We start from the raw sequence: 22,890 nt of genomic DNA, 5'->3' as shown, positions 1-22,890 counted from the left end.
CGGGTTGGGGAGCCCGGAGCGGGTTGGGGGGCCCAGGGCTGACGCGGGACCCTATGCGGCCAGACCTGTGCATCAAATTAAAGAAACAGAGTAAGCCGTGTCCAACCACCACCAAAACTTTAAGGGGGCTACATACAGGCAAAACGGGGGCAAAAATACCCTGCATTATATGCATCGCAGACCCCTAAATACTGCAAAGTCTAAACTTCACACTATTTATTTCTGTAACGCCACAATATTAAAAAAAAAGGACAATAAATAAGTATAATAATAAAAGGACGATAATACTTAATGTCATTTTGACAGGTTAATGTATTAATGTGACACTGAAATTTACAATGAACCGACAACAATTTGGTTCTTTCTTGAAGTAATTAAAAATATTTGCGCGTCTACGAACATGAAGAAGTTGCATGAGGCGGGGTCCTGCTGCGGCCGAGTGACAGGGGAGGGGTGAGAGAGGGGTCCTGCTGCGGCCGAGTGACAGGGGAGGGGTGAGAGAGGGGTCCTGCTGCGGCCGAGTGACAGGGGAGGGGTGAGAGAGGGGTCCTGCTGCGGCCGAGTGACAGGGGAGGGGTGAGAGAGGGGTCCTGCTGCGGCCCCTGTGACAGGGGTGGGGTGAGAGAGCGCTCCTGCAATGTCTCCGCGCGCTGCGGAGAAGCAAGGTCATTATGTGGGAGGCTGGATCTCAGTGGCAGTGTGTTCCCATTAGCTGCCCCCAGTTCCCTGTGCGTGCAGAGCAGAGCGATACAGGGACACACACACGGGACAAAAAGAGCAGATCATTTTATTGACGGGTAGTTTAGATATCAGAGCTGGGGGAGGGTATTATACCAACACTTATTTATTGCTAGGCCTGATACCGCTTAATTATTTAACTGCTGCAAGAGCCTTTAATGCAGGGGCGGCCAACGCCAGTCATCAACGGCCACGTTTTAACAATGGCCCTGCTTCATTCAGCACAGTCAGAATGATTGAGCCACCTGTGCTGAATCAGAGATATCCCTAATAACTGGCGTGTTGGTAGCCCTTGAGGAATGGAGTTGGCCACACCTGCAGTAATTCATAACAATTAATCAGCGTGAGGTCCCAAGCAGCAATGTAACGAAATCAGAGCGTTTAGCATCACAGGCCTGACATGGCCAAACAGGACACCTGTTCTACACACAGCATGGCGGTTACCAACACCGCTGGCAGAGGAAAGCCAGGAAAACAGGGAGCGTGAGGGACAGTGACAAAAACTATCACAGGAATGAGAACGATTGGGACAGTCACAGACCAAGAGATGCAGAACTGCCATACATTCTCATCTCCCCACTCCCTTATAAAGCAAGTTCCCTGTGTGCCTGAAACTTTCTCCCAGCCGAGTGCAGGGAAAAGGCTGGTGTATGGGTTAATGCATTCATTTCAGGAGTGGCCAACTCCAGTCCTCATGAGCCACCAGTAGTCAGGTTCAGGATATCCCTGCTTCAGCACAGGTGGCTCAATCTTCGACTGAGCCCCCCGTGCTGAAGCAGGGATATCCTGAAAACCTGACCTGTTGGTTGCCCTTTAGGGCTGGAGTGGGCCGCCCCCTGGTATATGCAACTCATTTGAGCAGCTCAACCAGTGCAAATTGGGGCGATTCACAGGTGTGCACGTTGTCCTAAAATCTGGGCTGGCCTTTCCCTTCCCCCGACGTTTTACGGCCCTGTCCAGCTCATATACATGTGAAGGAAATAAAACAATACACGTAATTGACTCCCTGGTGACTCTTTCAGTGCTCCTCGCCCGGTCATTGTCCCTTGTTGTGGGAGGTTCCAGACGGGCACCGACCTTCTGAAAAACCCGCACAAAATCCCAAATAAAAACTACTTTACCCGCCCATAAAAACATTCAACAAAAAGCAGCCGTCTCCATTAAAACCCCTAAAACCCTTTCACTGCTGGATAGGCCTGAAATGCGCTCGGCACAGATATACATATATAAATATAGGCACATATAGACAGTACATATACATTTACATACACGGCTATGCACATATAGATCCAGAACATATACATACACACAGATGTGCACAGCTCTGTACATAGCATGTGTACTGGTCTGTGTACACGTATAGAAATCCATATACTGATTTGAAAGGAGTCACGGGAACGTACAGCAGTGAATGGGTTAAAGGAAACAAACATTGGTATAAAATGGAACTTTCTGGCTCTCGTATTTAAAAGCCCAATTTGTTGCAGCTCCGAATCACTCCCGAGGACCCTGCTCAGACCTGCTCGTCTCCGGGTCTCTTCAGCACCGCACTGTACTTCAGAGGCACGTTCTCGGTCCGCAGAACCACATCCAGCAGGGAGAAGATGCTGATAACCTGGGGTCACAAAGGAGAGCGGTAATCACACTGCTCAGATATTATCGGGAGAACAGTGTACGAACCCATAGTCTCAATGTGTCACAGCTGTGACTTCGACCTTTCTACCGAGCACAGATTTATGGCTTCGAGGAAGACGTGGGACGCACAGATCGCATAATACCACCGGGCTGCATATTGCCACCGGGCTGCATAATACACAAGAATAAAGTCACACACCACACAAACTGCGTCTCTTCGGGATTCGCTGGAACTCTACTTCCAAATTGCACCCTGATCACTGCCACTTTGGGATTTCTGCAGCACGCCGCGCAAGACCCCACCCCGCACCGCAGGGCCCCACCCCGCCGGGCCCCACCCCGCCACGCACAGCCACACCCCTCCACGCACAGCCCCACCCCGCCACGCACGGCCCCACCCCGCCGCGCACGGCCCCACCCCGCCGCGCAGGGCCCCGCACGGCCCCACCCCGCCGCGCACGGCCCCACCCCGCCACGCACACCCACACCCCGCCACGCACAGCCACACCCCGCCACGCACAGCCACACCCCGCCACGCACAGCCCCACCCCGCCACACACAGCTACACCCCGGCGCGCACGCCCCCACCCCGCTGCACACGGCCCCGCCCTGCCGTGCACGACCACGCCCCGCCACGCACAGCTACACCCCGCCAAGCACGCCCCTACCCCGCTGCACACGGCCACGCCCCGCCGCGCACGGCCCCGCCACGCACAGCCACACCCTGCCACGCACCGCCACACCCCGCCACGCCCCGCCACACCCCGCCATGCACAGCCACACCCCGCCGCGCACAGCCACACCCCGCCACGCACAGCCACACCCCGCCACGCACAGCCCCACCGACTTTTGAGTGTAAACTTAAAAAAATATATAGTTACAGAGCTTATGGCTGGAGCTGGTTATGTCGATTCCTGAATTAATTATCTGCGCCCCCCCCCACGCCCCTCAGCGAGCGGCTTATGGCTGCTGCACTTTAACATGAAGTGTCAGAGGCCAGGGAGACAGGGCAGAGAGTAACAGGTAGATTAGCTAGTAATGCTTCCGGTGCGGGAGAAGTCACGCTGGGCACGCCCTGATTTAGGGGTTACTACCCCAAGTCTCCCCAGGACAGAACAGACCATCTTTAGGAGCCTGGGAATAACCTGGCTTGGAAGGGGTCCCATTCTCCCCCATTACCTGTGCTACCGGCGGCGCCCCCTCTCCCTCGGGCTCCCACAGCAGGGTCAGCTCTGGCTTCTTCCCGACCTGCTGGAAATGTGAGCTCACCAGCGGCAGCGCCTGCGGGAGACGTTGGTAAAGGGAACTGTGTGAGCTCAGGGCAACGGGCACAGCCTGCCCTGACCCATCGCAAAGGGGCAATATCACAGCAAACACACCAACCGCTGATACAATGAATCGGTCTACTCAACACTAACCACGAAGCCTTACACCAGGCATTATCGCAATCCCACAGCAGGCTATCGCAGACTATCGCAACCCCACAGCAGGCTATCGCAGGCTATCGCAGGCTATCGCAGGCTATCGCAATCCCACAGCAGGCTATCGCAGGCTATCGCAGGCTATCGCAGACTATCGCAATCCCACAGCAGGCTATCGCAGGCTATCGCAGGCTATCGCAGACTATCGCAATCCCACAGCAGGCTATCGCAGGCTATCGCAGGCTATCGCAATCCCACAGCAGGCTATCGCAGGCTATCGCAGACTATCGCAATCCCACAGCAGGCTATCGCAGGCTATCGCAGACTATCGCAATCCCACAGCAGGCTATCGCAGGCTATCGCAGACTATCGCAATCCCACAGCAGGCTATCGCAGGCTATCGCAGGCTATCGCAATCCCACAGCAGGCTATCGCAGGCTATCGCAGGCTATCGCAATCCCACAGCAGGCTATCGCAGGCTATCGCAGGCTATCGCAGACTATCGCAATCCCACAGCAGGCTATCGCAGGCTATCGCAGGCTATCGCAATCCCACAGCAGGCTATCGCAGGCTATCGCAGGCTATCGCAGACTATCGCAATCCCACAGCAGGCTATCGCAGGCTATCGCAGACTATCGCAATCCCACAGCAGGCTATCGCAGGCTATCGCAGGCTATCGCAGACTATCGCAATCCCACAGCAGGCTATCGCAGGCTATCGCAGACTATCGCAATCCCACAGCAGGCTATCGCAGGCTATCGCAGACTATCGCAATCCCACAGCAGGCTATCGCAGGCTATCGCAATCCCACAGCAGGCTATCGCAGGCTATCGCAGGCTATCGCAGACTATCGCAATCCCACAGCAGGCTATCGCAGGCTATCGCAGGCTATCGCAGGCTATCGCAGACTATCGCAATCCCACAGCAGGCTATCGCAGGCTATCGCAGGCTATCGCAATCCCACAGCAGGCTATCGCAATCCCACAGCAGGCTATCGCAATCCCACAGCAGGCTATCGCTATCCCACAGCAGGCTATCGCAGGCTATCGCAGGCTATCGCAATCCCACAGCAGGCTATCGCAGGCTATCGCAGGCTATCGCAGGCTATCGCAGGCTATCGCAGGCTATCGCAATCCCACAGCAGGCTATCGCAGGCTATCGCAATCCCACAGCAGGCTATCGCAGGCTATCGCAGGCTATCGCAGGCTATCGCAATCCCACAGCAGAATATCGCAATCCCACAGCAGGCTATCGCAATCCCACAGCAGGCTATCGCAGACTATCGCAATCCCACAGCAGGCTATCGCAATCCCACAGCAGGCTATCGCAATCCCACAGCAGGCTATCGCAACCCCACAGCAGGCTATCGCAACCCCACAGCAGGCTATCGCAACCCCACAGCAGGCTATCGCAATCCCACAGCATGCTATCGCAACCCCACAGCAGGCTATCGCAACCCCACAGCAGGCTATCGCAACCCCACAGCAGGCTATCGCAATCCCACAGCATGCTATCGCAACCCCACAGCAGGGTATCGCAATCCCACAGCATGCTATCGCAACCCCACAGCAGGGTATCGCAATCCCACAGCAGGCTATCGCAGACTATCGCAATCCCACAGCAGAATATCGCAATCCCACAGCAGGCTATCGCAGACTATCGCAATCCCACAGCAGAATATCGCAATCCCACAGCAGAATATCGCAATCCCACAGCAGGCTATCGCAGACTATCGCAATCCCACAGCAGGCTATCGCAATCCCATAGCAGAATATCGCAGACTATCGCAACCCCATAGCAGACTATCGCAGGCTATCGCAACCCCATAGCAGAATATCGCAGGCTATCGCAATCCAACAGCAGACTATCGCAACCCCATAGCAGAATATCGCAGGCTATCGCAACCCCATAGCAGAATATCGCAGACTATCGCAACCCCACAGCAGGGTATCGCAATCCCACAGCAGGCTATCGCAGACTATCGCAATCCCACAGCAGAATATCGCAATCCCACAGCAGAATATCGCAATCCCACAGCAGGCTATCGCAGACTATCGCAATCCCACAGCAGGCTATCGCAATCCCATAGCAGAATATCGCAGACTATCGCAACCCCATAGCAGACTATCGCAGGCTATCGCAACCCCATAGCAGAATATCGCAGGCTATCGCAATCCAACAGCAGACTATCGCAACCCCATAGCAGAATATCGCAGGCTATCGCAACCCCATAGCAGAATATCGCAGACTATCGCAACCCCATAGCAGAATATCGCAGACTATCGCAACCCCATAGCAGAATATCGCAGACTATCGCAATCCCATAGCAGACTATCGCAGGCTATCGCAACCCCATAGCAGAATATCGCAGACTATCGCAATCCCATAGCAGACTATCGCAGGCTATCGCAACCCCATAGCAGAATATCGCAGACTATCGCAATCCCATAGCAGAATATCGCAGACTATCGCAATCCCATAGCAGAATATCGCAGACTATCGCAATCCCATAGCAGACTATCGCAGGCTATCGCAATCCCATAGCAGAATATCGCAGGCTATCGCAACCCCATAGCAGAATATCGCAGACTATCGCAATCCCATAGCAGAATATCGCAGACTATCGCAATCCCATAGCAGACTATCGCAGGCTATCGCAATCCCATAGCAGACTATCGCAGGCTATCGCAATCCCATAGCAGAATATCGCAGGCTATCGCAACCCCATAGCAGAATATCGCAGACTATCGCAATCCCATAGCAGAATATCGCAGACTATCGCAATCCCATAGCAGACTATCGCAGGCTATCGCAATCCCATAGCAGAATATCGCAGGCTATCGCAACCCCATAGCAGAATATCGCAGGCTATCGCAACCCCATAGCAGAATATCGCAGACTATCGCAATCCCATAGCAGAATATCGCAGACTATCGCAATCCCATAGCAGACTATCGCAGGCTATCGCAATCCCATAGCAGAATATCGCAGACTATCGCAACCCCATAGCAGAATATCGCAGACTATCGCAATCCCATAGCAGACTATCGCAGGCTATCGCAATCCCATAGCAGAATATCGCAGACTATCGCAACCCCATAGCAGAATATCGCAATCCCATAGCAGAATATCGCAGGCTATCGCAATCCCATAGCAGAATATCGCAGGCTATCGCAACCCCATAGCAGAATATCGCAGGCTATCGCAACCCCATAGCAGAATATCGCAACCCCATAGCAGAATATCGCAACCCCATAGCAGAATATCGCAATCCCATAGCAGAATATCGCAGACTATCGCAATCCCATAGCAGAATATCGCAGGCTATCGCAATCCCATAGCAGAATATCGCAATCCCATAGCAGAATATCGCAGGCTATCGCAACCCCATAGCAGAATATCGCAGGCTATCGCAACCCCATAGCAGAATATCGCAGACTATCGCAATCCCATAGCAGAATATCGCAGACTATCGCAATCCCATAGCAGAATATCGCAGGCTATCGCAATCCCATAGCAGAATATCGCAATCCCATAGCAGAATATCGCAGGCTATCGCAACCCCATAGCAGAATATCGCAGGCTATCGCAATCCCATAGCAGAATATCGCAGACTATCGCAGGCTATCGCAACCCCATAGCAGACTATCGCAGACTATCGCAATCCCATAGCAGAATATCGCAGACTATCGCAATCCCATAGCAGACTATCGCAGGCTATCGCAATCCCATAGCAGAATATCGCAGACTATCGCAACCCCATAGCAGAATATCGCAGACTATCGCAATCCCATAGCAGACTATCGCAGGCTATCGCAATCCCATAGCAGAATATCGCAGACTATCGCAACCCCATAGCAGAATATCGCAATCCCATAGCAGAATATCGCAGGCTATCGCAATCCCATAGCAGAATATCGCAGGCTATCGCAACCCCATAGCAGAATATCGCAGGCTATCGCAACCCCATAGCAGAATATCGCAACCCCATAGCAGAATATCGCAACCCCATAGCAGAATATCGCAATCCCATAGCAGAATATCGCAGACTATCGCAATCCCATAGCAGAATATCGCAGGCTATCGCAATCCCATAGCAGAATATCGCAATCCCATAGCAGAATATCGCAGGCTATCGCAACCCCATAGCAGAATATCGCAGGCTATCGCAACCCCATAGCAGAATATCGCAGACTATCGCAATCCCATAGCAGAATATCGCAGACTATCGCAATCCCATAGCAGAATATCGCAGGCTATCGCAATCCCATAGCAGAATATCGCAATCCCATAGCAGAATATCGCAGGCTATCGCAACCCCATAGCAGAATATCGCAGGCTATCGCAACCCCATAGCAGAATATCGCAGACTATCGCAATCCCATAGCAGAATATCGCAGACTATCGCAATCCCATAGCAGAATATCGCAGACTATCGCAATCCCATAGCAGAATATCGCAGACTATCGCAACCCCATAGCAGAATATCGCAGGCTATCGCAACCCCATAGCAGAATATCGCAGGCTATCGCAATCCCATAGCAGAATATCGCAATCCCATAGCAGAATATCGCAGGCTATCGCAACCCCATAGCAGAATATCGCAGGCTATCGCAATCCCATAGCAGAATATCGCAGACTATCGCAACCCCATAGCAGAATATCGCAGACTATCGCAATCCCATAGCAGACTATCGCAGGCTATCGCAATCCCATAGCAGAATATCGCAGACTATCGCAACCCCATAGCAGAATATCGCAATCCCATAGCAGAATATCGCAATCCCATAGCAGAATATCGCAGGCTATCGCAATCCCATAGCAGAATATCGCAGGCTATCGCAACCCCATAGCAGAATATCGCAGGCTATCGCAACCCCATAGCAGGCTATCGCAACCCCATAGCAGAATATCGCAATCCCATAGCAGAATATCGCAATCCCATAGCAGAATATCGCAGGCTATCGCAATCCCATAGCAGAATATCGCAGACTATCGCAACCCCATAGCAGAATATCGCAGGCTATCGCAATCCCACAGCAGAATATCGCAGGCTATCGCAACCCCATAGCAGAATATCGCAGACTATCGCAATCCCATAGCAGAATATCGCAGACTATCGCAACCCCATAGCAGAATATCGCAGGCTATCGCAATCCCACAGCAGAATATCGCAGGCTATCGCAACCCCATAGCAGAATATCGCAGACTATCGCAACCCCATAGCAGAATATCGCAGGCTATCGCAATCCCACAGCAGAATATCGCAGGCTATCGCAACCCCATAGCAGAATATCGCAGGCTATCGCAATCCCATAGCAGAATATCGCAGACTATCGCAATCCCATAGCAGAATATCGCAGACTATCGCAACCCCATAGCAGAATATCGCAGACTATCGCAACCCCATAGCAGAATATCGCAGGCTATCGCAACCCCATAGCAGAATATCGCAGGCTATCGCAACCCCATAGCAGAATATCGCAGACTATCGCAACCCCATAGCAGAATATCGCAGACTATCGCAACCCCATAGCAGAATATCGCAGACTATCGCAACCCCATAGCAGAATATCGCAGACTATCGCAACCCCATAGCAGAATATCGCAGACTATCGCAACCCCATAGCAGAATATCGCAGACTATCGCAATCCCATAGCAGAATATCGCAGGCTATCGCAATCCCATAGCAGAATATCGCAGACTATCGCAATCCCATAGCAGAATATCGCAGACTATCGCAACCCCATAGCAGAATATCGCAGGCTATCGCAATCCCATAGCAGAATATCGCAGACTATCGCAACCCCATAGCAGAATATCGCAGAATATCGCAACCCCATAGCAGACTATCGCAGACTATCGCAATCCCATAGCAGACTATCGCAGGCTATCGCAATCCCATAGCAGACTATCGCAGGCTATCGCAATCCCATAGCAGAATATCGCAGACTATCGCAATCCCATAGCAGAATATCGCAGACTATCGCAACCCCATAGCAGAATATCGCAGACTATCGCAACCCCATAGCAGAATATCGCAGACTATCGCAATCCCATAGCAGAATATCGCAGGCTATCGCAATCCCATAGCAGACTATCGCAGGCTATCGCAATCCCATAGCAGAATATCGCAATCCCATAGCAGAATATCGCAGACTATCGCAATCCCATAGCAGAATATCGCAGACTATCGCAATCCCATAGCAGAATATCGCAGACTATCGCAATCCCATAGCAGGCTATCGCAGGCTATCGCAATCCCATAGCAGACTATCGCAGGCTATCGCAATCCCATAGCAGAATATCGCAGACTATCGCAATCCCATAGCAGAATATCGCAGACTATCGCAATCCCATAGCAGAATATCGCAGGCTATCGCAATCCCATAGCAGACTATCGCAGGCTATCGCAACCCCATAGCAGAATATCGCAGACTATCGCAATCCCATAGCAGAATATCGCAGACTATCGCAACCCCATAGCAGAATATCGCAGACTATCGCAATCCCATAGCAGAATATCGCAGGCTATCGCAATCCCATAGCAGACTATCGCAGGCTATCGCAATCCCATAGCAGAATATCGCAGACTATCGCAATCCCATAGCAGAATATCGCAGACTATCGCAACCCCATAGCAGAATATCGCAGACTATCGCAACCCCATAGCAGAATATCGCAGGCTATCGCAACCCCATAGCAGAATATCGCAGGCTATCGCAACCCCATAGCAGAATATCGCAGACTATCGCAACCCCATAGCAGAATATCGCAGGCTATCGCAATCCCATAGCAGAATATCGCAGACTATCGCAACCCCATAGCAGAATATCGCAGGCTATCGCAATCCCATAGCAGAATATCGCAGACTATCGCAACCCCATAGCAGAATATCGCAGACTATCGCAACCCCATAGCAGAATATCGCAGGCTATCGCAACCCCATAGCAGAATATCGCAGGCTATCGCAACCCCATAGCAGAATATCGCAGACTATCGCAACCCCATAGCAGAATATCGCAGACTATCGCAACCCCATAGCAGAATATCGCAGGCTATCGCAATCCCATAGCAGAATATCGCAGGCTATCGCAATCCCATAGCAGAATATCGCAGGCTATCGCAATCCCATAGCAGAATATCGCAGACTATCGCAACCCCATAGCAGAATATCGCAGACTATCGCAACCCCATAGCAGAATATCGCAGGCTATCGCAATCCCACAGCAGAATATCGCAGGCTATCGCAACCCCATAGCAGAATATCGCAGGCTATCGCAACCCCATAGCAGGCTATCGCAATCCCATAGCAGGCTATCGCAGGCTATCGCAACCCCATAGCAGACTATCGCAGGCTATCGCAACCCCATAGCAGACTATCGCAGGCTATCGCAACCCCATAGCAGGCTATCGCAATCCCATAGCAGGCTATCGCAGGCTATCGCAATCCCATAGCAGACTATCGCAGGCTATCGCAACCCCATAGCAGACTATCGCAGACTATCGCAATCCCATAGCAGAATATCGCAGACTATCGCAATCCCATAGCAGACTATCGCAGGCTATCGCAATCCCATAGCAGAATATCGCAGGCTATCGCAATCCCATAGCAGAATATCGCAGGCTATCGCAATCCCATAGCAGAATATCGCAGGCTATCGCAACCCCATAGCAGAATATCGCAGACTATCGCAATCCCATAGCAGAATATCGCAGACTATCGCAATCCCATAGCAGGCTATCGCAGGCTATCGCAACCCCATAGCAGGCTATCGCAGGCTATCGCAATCCCATAGCAGACTATCGCAGGCTATCGCAACCCCACAGCAGAATATCGCAGGCTATCGCAACCCCATAGCAGGCTATCGCAATCCCATAGCAGGCTATCGCAGGCTATCGCAATCCCATAGCAGACTATCGCAGACTATCGCAACCCCATAGCAGGCTATCGCAGGCTATCGCAATCCCATAGCAGAATATCGCAATCCCATAGCAGAATATCGCAGACTATCGCAATCCCATAGCAGAATATCGCAGACTATCGCAATCCCACAGCAGAATATCGCAGACTATCGCAATCCCACAGCAGGCTATCGCAGGCTATCGCAGGCTATCGCAATCCCACAGCAGGCTATCGCAGGCTATCGCAGGCTATCGCAGACTATCGCAATCCCACAGCAGGCTATCGCAGGCTATCGCAGGCTATCGCAATCCCACAGCAGGCTATCGCAGGCTATCGCAGGCTATCGCAGACTATCGCAATCCCACAGCAGGCTATCGCAGGCTATCGCAGACTATCGCAATCCCACAGCAGGCTATCGCAGGCTATCGCAGGCTATCGCAGACTATCGCAATCCCACAGCAGGCTATCGCAGGCTATCGCAGACTATCGCAATCCCACAGCAGGCTATCGCAGGCTATCGCAGACTATCGCAATCCCACAGCAGGCTATCGCAGGCTATCGCAATCCCACAGCAGGCTATCGCAGGCTATCGCAGGCTATCGCAGACTATCGCAATCCCACAGCAGGCTATCGCAGGCTATCGCAGGCTATCGCAGGCTATCGCAGACTATCGCAATCCCACAGCAGGCTATCGCAGGCTATCGCAGGCTATCGCAATCCCACAGCAGGCTATCGCAATCCCACAGCAGGCTATCGCAATCCCACAGCAGGCTATCGCAGGCTATCGCAATCCCACAGCAGGCTATCGCAATCCCACAGCAGGCTATCGCTATCCCACAGCAGGCTATCGCAGGCTATCGCAGGCTATCGCAATCCCACAGCAGGCTATCGCAGGCTATCGCAGGCTATCGCAGGCTATCGCAGGCTATCGCAGGCTATCGCAGGCTATCGCAGGCTATCGCAATCCCACAGCAGGCTATCGCAGGCTATCGCAATCCCACAGCAGGCTATCGCAGGCTATCGCAGGCTATCGCAGGCTATCGCAATCCCATAGCAGAATATCGCAGGCTATCGCAACCCCATAGCAGAATATCGCAGGCTATCGCAACCCCATAGCAGGCTATCGCAACCCCATAGCAGAATATCGCAATCCCATAGCAGAATATCGCAATCCCATAGCAGAATATCGCAGGCTATCGCAATCCCATAGCAGAATATCGCAGACTATCGCAACCCCATAGCAGAATATCGCAGGCTATCGCAATCCCACAGCAGAATATCGCAGGCTATCGCAACCCCATAGCAGAATATCGCAGACTATCGCAATCCCATAGCAGAATATCGCAGACTATCGCAACCCCATAGCAGAATATCGCAGGCTATCGCAATCCCACAGCAGAATATCGCAGGCTATCGCAACCCCATAGCAGAATATCGCAGACTATCGCAACCCCATAGCAGAATATCGCAGGCTATCGCAATCCCACAGCAGAATATCGCAGGCTATCGCAACCCCATAGCAGAATATCGCAGGCTATCGCAATCCCATAGCAGAATATCGCAGACTATCGCAATCCCATAGCAGAATATCGCAGACTATCGCAACCCCATAGCAGAATATCGCAGACTATCGCAACCCCATAGCAGAATATCGCAGGCTATCGCAACCCCATAGCAGAATATCGCAGGCTATCGCAACCCCATAGCAGAATATCGCAGACTATCGCAACCCCATAGCAGAATATCGCAGACTATCGCAACCCCATAGCAGAATATCGCAGACTATCGCAACCCCATAGCAGAATATCGCAGACTATCGCAACCCCATAGCAGAATATCGCAGACTATCGCAACCCCATAGCAGAATATCGCAGACTATCGCAATCCCATAGCAGAATATCGCAGGCTATCGCAATCCCATAGCAGAATATCGCAGACTATCGCAATCCCATAGCAGAATATCGCAGACTATCGCAACCCCATAGCAGAATATCGCAGGCTATCGCAATCCCATAGCAGAATATCGCAGACTATCGCAACCCCATAGCAGAATATCGCAGAATATCGCAACCCCATAGCAGACTATCGCAGACTATCGCAATCCCATAGCAGACTATCGCAGGCTATCGCAATCCCATAGCAGACTATCGCAGGCTATCGCAATCCCATAGCAGAATATCGCAGACTATCGCAATCCCATAGCAGAATATCGCAGACTATCGCAACCCCATAGCAGAATATCGCAGACTATCGCAACCCCATAGCAGAATATCGCAGACTATCGCAATCCCATAGCAGAATATCGCAGGCTATCGCAATCCCATAGCAGACTATCGCAGGCTATCGCAATCCCATAGCAGAATATCGCAATCCCATAGCAGAATATCGCAGACTATCGCAATCCCATAGCAGAATATCGCAGACTATCGCAATCCCATAGCAGAATATCGCAGACTATCGCAATCCCATAGCAGGCTATCGCAGGCTATCGCAATCCCATAGCAGACTATCGCAGGCTATCGCAATCCCATAGCAGAATATCGCAGACTATCGCAATCCCATAGCAGAATATCGCAGACTATCGCAATCCCATAGCAGAATATCGCAGGCTATCGCAATCCCATAGCAGACTATCGCAGGCTATCGCAACCCCATAGCAGAATATCGCAGACTATCGCAATCCCATAGCAGAATATCGCAGACTATCGCAACCCCATAGCAGAATATCGCAGACTATCGCAATCCCATAGCAGAATATCGCAGGCTATCGCAATCCCATAGCAGACTATCGCAGGCTATCGCAATCCCATAGCAGAATATCGCAGACTATCGCAATCCCATAGCAGAATATCGCAGACTATCGCAACCCCATAGCAGAATATCGCAGACTATCGCAACCCCATAGCAGAATATCGCAGGCTATCGCAACCCCATAGCAGAATATCGCAGGCTATCGCAACCCCATAGCAGAATATCGCAGACTATCGCAACCCCATAGCAGAATATCGCAGGCTATCGCAATCCCATAGCAGAATATCGCAGACTATCGCAACCCCATAGCAGAATATCGCAGGCTATCGCAATCCCATAGCAGAATATCGCAGACTATCGCAACCCCATAGCAGAATATCGCAGACTATCGCAACCCCATAGCAGAATATCGCAGGCTATCGCAACCCCATAGCAGAATATCGCAGGCTATCGCAACCCCATAGCAGAATATCGCAGACTATCGCAACCCCATAGCAGAATATCGCAGACTATCGCAACCCCATAGCAGAATATCGCAGGCTATCGCAATCCCATAGCAGAATATCGCAGGCTATCGCAATCCCATAGCAGAATATCGCAGGCTATCGCAATCCCATAGCAGAATATCGCAGACTATCGCAACCCCATAGCAGAATATCGCAGACTATCGCAACCCCATAGCAGAATATCGCAGGCTATCGCAATCCCACAGCAGAATATCGCAGGCTATCGCAACCCCATAGCAGAATATCGCAGGCTATCGCAACCCCATAGCAGGCTATCGCAATCCCATAGCAGGCTATCGCAGGCTATCGCAACCCCATAGCAGACTATCGCAGGCTATCGCAACCCCATAGCAGACTATCGCAGGCTATCGCAACCCCATAGCAGGCTATCGCAATCCCATAGCAGGCTATCGCAGGCTATCGCAATCCCATAGCAGACTATCGCAGGCTATCGCAACCCCATAGCAGACTATCGCAGACTATCGCAATCCCATAGCAGAATATCGCAGACTATCGCAATCCCATAGCAGACTATCGCAGGCTATCGCAATCCCATAGCAGAATATCGCAGGCTATCGCAATCCCATAGCAGAATATCGCAGGCTATCGCAATCCCATAGCAGAATATCGCAGGCTATCGCAACCCCATAGCAGAATATCGCAGACTATCGCAATCCCATAGCAGAATATCGCAGACTATCGCAATCCCATAGCAGGCTATCGCAGGCTATCGCAACCCCATAGCAGGCTATCGCAGGCTATCGCAATCCCATAGCAGACTATCGCAGGCTATCGCAACCCCACAGCAGAATATCGCAGGCTATCGCAACCCCATAGCAGGCTATCGCAATCCCATAGCAGGCTATCGCAGGCTATCGCAATCCCATAGCAGACTATCGCAGACTATCGCAACCCCATAGCAGGCTATCGCAGGCTATCGCAATCCCATAGCAGAATATCGCAATCCCATAGCAGAATATCGCAGACTATCGCAATCCCATAGCAGAATATCGCAGACTATCGCAATCCCACAGCAGAATATCGCAGACTATCGCAATCCCACAGCAGGCTATCGCAGGCTATCGCAGGCTATCGCAATCCCACAGCAGGCTATCGCAGGCTATCGCAGGCTATCGCAGACTATCGCAATCCCACAGCAGGCTATCGCAGGCTATCGCAGGCTATCGCAATCCCACAGCAGGCTATCGCAGGCTATCGCAGGCTATCGCAGACTATCGCAATCCCACAGCAGGCTATCGCAGGCTATCGCAGACTATCGCAATCCCACAGCAGGCTATCGCAGGCTATCGCAGGCTATCGCAGACTATCGCAATCCCACAGCAGGCTATCGCAGGCTATCGCAGACTATCGCAATCCCACAGCAGGCTATCGCAGGCTATCGCAGACTATCGCAATCCCACAGCAGGCTATCGCAGGCTATCGCAATCCCACAGCAGGCTATCGCAGGCTATCGCAGGCTATCGCAGACTATCGCAATCCCACAGCAGGCTATCGCAGGCTATCGCAGGCTATCGCAGGCTATCGCAGACTATCGCAATCCCACAGCAGGCTATCGCAGGCTATCGCAGGCTATCGCAATCCCACAGCAGGCTATCGCAATCCCACAGCAGGCTATCGCAATCCCACAGCAGGCTATCGCAGGCTATCGCAATCCCACAGCAGGCTATCGCAATCCCACAGCAGGCTATCGCTATCCCACAGCAGGCTATCGCAGGCTATCGCAGGCTATCGCAATCCCACAGCAGGCTATCGCAGGCTATCGCAGGCTATCGCAGGCTATCGCAGGCTATCGCAGGCTATCGCAGGCTATCGCAGGCTATCGCAATCCCACAGCAGGCTATCGCAGGCTATCGCAATCCCACAGCAGGCTATCGCAGGCTATCGCAGGCTATCGCAGGCTATCGCAATCCCACAGCAGAATATCGCAATCCCACAGCAGGCTATCGCAATCCCACAGCAGGCTATCGCAGACTATCGCAATCCCACAGCAGGCTATCGCAATCCCACAGCAGGCTATCGCAATCCCACAGCAGGCTATCGCAGGCTATCGCAACCCCACAGCAGGCTATCGCAACCCCACAGCAGGCTATCGCAACCCCACAGCAGGCTATCGCAGGCTATCGCAATCCCACAGCAGGCTATCGCAACCCCACAGCAGGCTATCGCAGGCTATCGCTATCCCACAGCAGGCTATCGCAATCCCACAGCAGGCTATCGCAATCCCACAGCAGGCTATCGCAACCCCACAGCAGGCTATCGCAACCCCACAGCAGGCTATCGCAACCCCACAGCAGGCTATCGCAATCCCACAGCATGCTATCGCAACCCCACAGCAGGCTATCGCAACCCCACAGCAGGCTATCGCAACCCCACAGCAGGCTATCGCAATCCCACAGCATGCTATCGCAACCCCACAGCAGGGTATCGCAATCCCACAGCATGCTATCGCAACCCCACAGCAGGGTATCGCAATCCCACAGCAGGCTATCGCAGACTATCGCAATCCCACAGCAGAATATCGCAATCCCACAGCAGGCTATCGCAGACTATCGCAATCCCACAGCAGGCTATCGCAGACTATCGCAATCCCACAGCAGGCTATCGCAATCCCATAGCAGAATATCGCAGACTATCGCAACCCCATAGCAGACTATCGCAGGCTATCGCAACCCCATAGCAGAATATCGCAGGCTATCGCAATCCAACAGCAGACTATCGCAACCCCATAGCAGAATATCGCAGGCTATCGCAACCCCATAGCAGAATATCGCAGACTATCGCAACCCCATAGCAGAATATCGCAGACTATCGCAACCCCATAGCAGAATATCGCAGACTATCGCAATCCCATAGCAGACTATCGCAGGCTATCGCAACCCCATAGCAGAATATCGCAGACTATCGCAATCCCATAGCAGACTATCGCAGGCTATCGCAACCCCATAGCAGAATATCGCAGACTATCGCAATCCCATAGCAGAATATCGCAGACTATCGCAATCCCATAGCAGAATATCGCAGACTATCGCAATCCCATAGCAGACTATCGCAGGCTATCGCAATCCCATAGCAGAATATCGCAGGCTATCGCAACCCCATAGCAGAATATCGCAGACTATCGCAATCCCATAGCAGAATATCGCAGACTATCGCAATCCCATAGCAGACTATCGCAGGCTATCGCAATCCCATAGCAGAATATCGCAGGCTATCGCAACCCCATAGCAGAATATCGCAGGCTATCGCAACCCCATAGCAGAATATCGCAGACTATCGCAATCCCATAGCAGAATATCGCAGACTATCGCAATCCCATAGCAGACTATCGCAGGCTATCGCAATCCCATAGCAGAATATCGCAGACTATCGCAACCCCATAGCAGAATATCGCAGACTATCGCAATCCCATAGCAGACTATCGCAGGCTATCGCAATCCCATAGCAGAATATCGCAGACTATCGCAACCCCATAGCAGAATATCGCAATCCCATAGCAGAATATCGCAATCCCATAGCAGAATATCGCAGGCTATCGCAATCCCATAGCAGAATATCGCAGGCTATCGCAACCCCATAGCAGAATATCGCAATCCCATAGCAGAATATCGCAGGCTATCGCAATCCCATAGCAGAATATCGCAGGCTATCGCAACCCCATAGCAGAATATCGCAGGCTATCGCAACCCCATAGCAGGCTATCGCAACCCCATAGCAGAATATCGCAACCCCATAGCAGAATATCGCAATCCCATAGCAGAATATCGCAATCCCATAGCAGAATATCGCAGACTATCGCAATCCCATAGCAGAATATCGCAGGCTATCGCAATCCCATAGCAGAATATCGCAATCCCATAGCAGAATATCGCAGGCTATCGCAACCCCATAGCAGAATATCGCAGGCTATCGCAACCCCATAGCAGAATATCGCAGACTATCGCAATCCCATAGCAGAATATCGCAGACTATCGCAATCCCATAGCAGAATATCGCAGGCTATCGCAATCCCATAGCAGAATATCGCAATCCCATAGCAGAATATCGCAGGCTATCGCAATCCCATAGCAGAATATCGCAGGCTATCGCAATCCCATAGCAGAATATCGCAATCCCATAGCAGAATATCGCAGGCTATCGCAACCCCATAGCAGAATATCGCAGGCTATCGCAACCCCATAGCAGAATATCGCAGACTATCGCAATCCCATAGCAGAATATCGCAGACTATCGCAATCCCATAGCAGAATATCGCAGACTATCGCAATCCCATAGCAGAATATCGCAGACTATCGCAACCCCATAGCAGAATATCGCAGGCTATCGCAACCCCATAGCAGAATATCGCAGGCTATCGCAATCCCATAGCAGAATATCGCAATCCCATAGCAGAATATCGCAGGCTATCGCAACCCCATAGCAGAATATCGCAGGCTATCGCAATCCCATAGCAGAATATCGCAGACTATCGCAACCCCATAGCAGAATATCGCAGACTATCGCAATCCCATAGCAGACTATCGCAGGCTATCGCAATCCCATAGCAGAATATCGCAGACTATCGCAACCCCATAGCAGAATATCGCAATCCCATAGCAGAATATCGCAATCCCATAGCAGAATATCGCAGGCTATCGCAATCCCATAGCAGAATATCGCAGGCTATCGCAACCCCATAGCAGAATATCGCAGGCTATCGCAACCCCATAGCAGAATATCGCAATCCCATAGCAGAATATCGCAATCCCATAGCAGAATATCGCAGGCTATCGCAATCCCATAGCAGAATATCGCAGGCTATCGCAACCCCATAGCAGAATATCGCAGGCTATCGCAATCCCATAGCAGAATATCGCAGGCTATCGCAATCCCATAGCAGAATATCGCAGACTATCGCAACCCCATAGCAGAATATCGCAGGCTATCGCAATCCCACAGCAGAATATCGCAGGCTATCGCAACCCCATAGCAGAATATCGCAGACTATCGCAATCCCATAGCAGAATATCGCAGACTATCGCAACCCCATAGCAGAATATCGCAGGCTATCGCAATCCCACAGCAGAATATCGCAGGCTATCGCAACCCCATAGCAGAATATCGCAGACTATCGCAACCCCATAGCAGAATATCGCAGGCTATCGCAATCCCACAGCAGAATATCGCAGGCTATCGCAACCCCATAGCAGAATATCGCAGGCTATCGCAATCCCATAGCAGAATATCGCAGACTATCGCAATCCCATAGCAGAATATCGCAGACTATCGCAACCCCATAGCAGAATATCGCAGACTATCGCAACCCCATAGCAGAATATCGCAGGCTATCGCAACCCCATAGCAGAATATCGCAGGCTATCGCAACCCCATAGCAGAATATCGCAGACTATCGCAACCCCATAGCAGAATATCGCAGACTATCGCAACCCCATAGCAGAATATCGCAGACTATCGCAACCCCATAGCAGAATATCGCAGACTATCGCAACCCCATAGCAGAATATCGCAGACTATCGCAACCCCATAGCAGAATATCGCAGACTATCGCAATCCCATAGCAGAATATCGCAGGCTATCGCAATCCCATAGCAGAATATCGCAGACTATCGCAATCCCATAGCAGAATATCGCAGACTATCGCAACCCCATAGCAGAATATCGCAGGCTATCGCAATCCCATAGCAGAATATCGCAGACTATCGCAACCCCATAGCAGAATATCGCAGAATATCGCAACCCCATAGCAGACTATCGCAGACTATCGCAATCCCATAGCAGACTATCGCAGGCTATCGCAATCCCATAGCAGACTATCGCAGGCTATCGCAATCCCATAGCAGAATATCGCAGACTATCGCAATCCCATAGCAGAATATCGCAGACTATCGCAACCCCATAGCAGAATATCGCAGACTATCGCAACCCCATAGCAGAATATCGCAGACTATCGCAATCCCATAGCAGAATATCGCAGGCTATCGCAATCCCATAGCAGACTATCGCAGGCTATCGCAATCCCATAGCAGAATATCGCAATCCCATAGCAGAATATCGCAGACTATCGCAATCCCATAGCAGAATATCGCAGACTATCGCAATCCCATAGCAGAATATCGCAGACTATCGCAATCCCATAGCAGGCTATCGCAGGCTATCGCAATCCCATAGCAGACTATCGCAGGCTATCGCAATCCCATAGCAGAATATCGCAGACTATCGCAATCCCATAGCAGAATATCGCAGACTATCGCAATCCCATAGCAGAATATCGCAGGCTATCGCAATCCCATAGCAGACTATCGCAGGCTATCGCAACCCCATAGCAGAATATCGCAGACTATCGCAATCCCATAGCAGAATATCGCAGACTATCGCAACCCCATAGCAGAATATCGCAGACTATCGCAATCCCATAGCAGAATATCGCAGGCTATCGCAATCCCATAGCAGACTATCGCAGGCTATCGCAATCCCATAGCAGAATATCGCAGACTATCGCAACCCCATAGCAGAATATCGCAGACTATCGCAACCCCATAGCAGAATATCGCAGGCTATCGCAACCCCATAGCAGAATATCGCAGGCTATCGCAACCCCATAGCAGAATATCGCAGACTATCGCAACCCCATAGCAGAATATCGCAGGCTATCGCAATCCCATAGCAGAATATCGCAGACTATCGCAACCCCATAGCAGAATATCGCAGGCTATCGCAATCCCATAGCAGAATATCGCAGACTATCGCAACCCCATAGCAGAATATCGCAGACTATCGCAACCCCATAGCAGAATATCGCAGGCTATCGCAACCCCATAGCAGAATATCGCAGGCTATCGCAACCCCATAGCAGAATATCGCAGACTATCGCAACCCCATAGCAGAATATCGCAGACTATCGCAACCCCATAGCAGAATATCGCAGGCTATCGCAATCCCATAGCAGAATATCGCAGGCTATCGCAATCCCATAGCAGAATATCGCAGGCTATCGCAATCCCATAGCAGAATATCGCAGACTATCGCAACCCCATAGCAGAATATCGCAGACTATCGCAACCCCATAGCAGAATATCGCAGGCTATCGCAATCCCACAGCAGAATATCGCAGGCTATCGCAACCCCATAGCAGAATATCGCAGGCTATCGCAACCCCATAGCAGGCTATCGCAATCCCATAGCAGGCTATCGCAGGCTATCGCAACCCCATAGCAGACTATCGCAGGCTATCGCAACCCCATAGCAGACTATCGCAGGCTATCGCAACCCCATAGCAGGCTATCGCAATCCCATAGCAGGCTATCGCAGGCTATCGCAATCCCATAGCAGACTATCGCAGGCTATCGCAACCCCATAGCAGACTATCGCAGACTATCGCAATCCCATAGCAGAATATCGCAGACTATCGCAATCCCATAGCAGACTATCGCAGGCTATCGCAATCCCATAGCAGAATATCGCAGACTATCGCAACCCCATAGCAGAATATCGCAGGCTATCGCAATCCCATAGCAGAATATCGCAGGCTATCGCAATCCCATAGCAGAATATCGCAGACTATCGCAATCCCATAGCAGAATATCGCAGGCTATCGCAACCCCATAGCAGAATATCGCAGACTATCGCAATCCCATAGCAGAATATCGCAGACTATCGCAATCCCATAGCAGGCTATCGCAGGCTATCGCAACCCCATAGCAGGCTATCGCAGGCTATCGCAATCCCATAGCAGACTATCGCAGGCTATCGCAACCCCACAGCAGAATATCGCAGGCTATCGCAACCCCATAGCAGGCTATCGCAATCCCATAGCAGGCTATCGCAGGCTATCGCAATCCCATAGCAGACTATCGCAGACTATCGCAACCCCATAGCAGGCTATCGCAGGCTATCGCAATCCCATAGCAGAATATC

At 51.6% G+C, this 22,890-nt stretch overlaps 1 protein-coding gene across 1 annotated transcript in view; it reads right to left on the bottom strand.

Moving 5' to 3' along the window:
- Window positions 1-771: 771 nt before the first annotated feature.
- Window positions 772-22,890, bottom strand: part of DIS3L2 (DIS3 like 3'-5' exoribonuclease 2) — a 197,070-nt gene continuing 174,951 nt past the window's right edge. The window contains 2 exon segments of the mRNA XM_075570969.1: window positions 772-2,353; window positions 3,553-3,654. Of these exon segments, the coding sequence (XP_075427084.1) occupies window positions 2,252-2,353; window positions 3,553-3,654 (204 nt within the window). The 3' untranslated portion in view covers window positions 772-2,251.

This window comes from Ascaphus truei, chromosome 14, assembly GCF_040206685.1.
Source record: "Ascaphus truei isolate aAscTru1 chromosome 14, aAscTru1.hap1, whole genome shotgun sequence".
NCBI classification, from domain to species: Eukaryota; Metazoa; Chordata; class Amphibia; order Anura; family Ascaphidae; genus Ascaphus; species Ascaphus truei.
The sequence above is the reverse complement of the archived record's forward strand: the minus strand, read 5'-3'. Positions and strand labels throughout refer to the sequence as shown.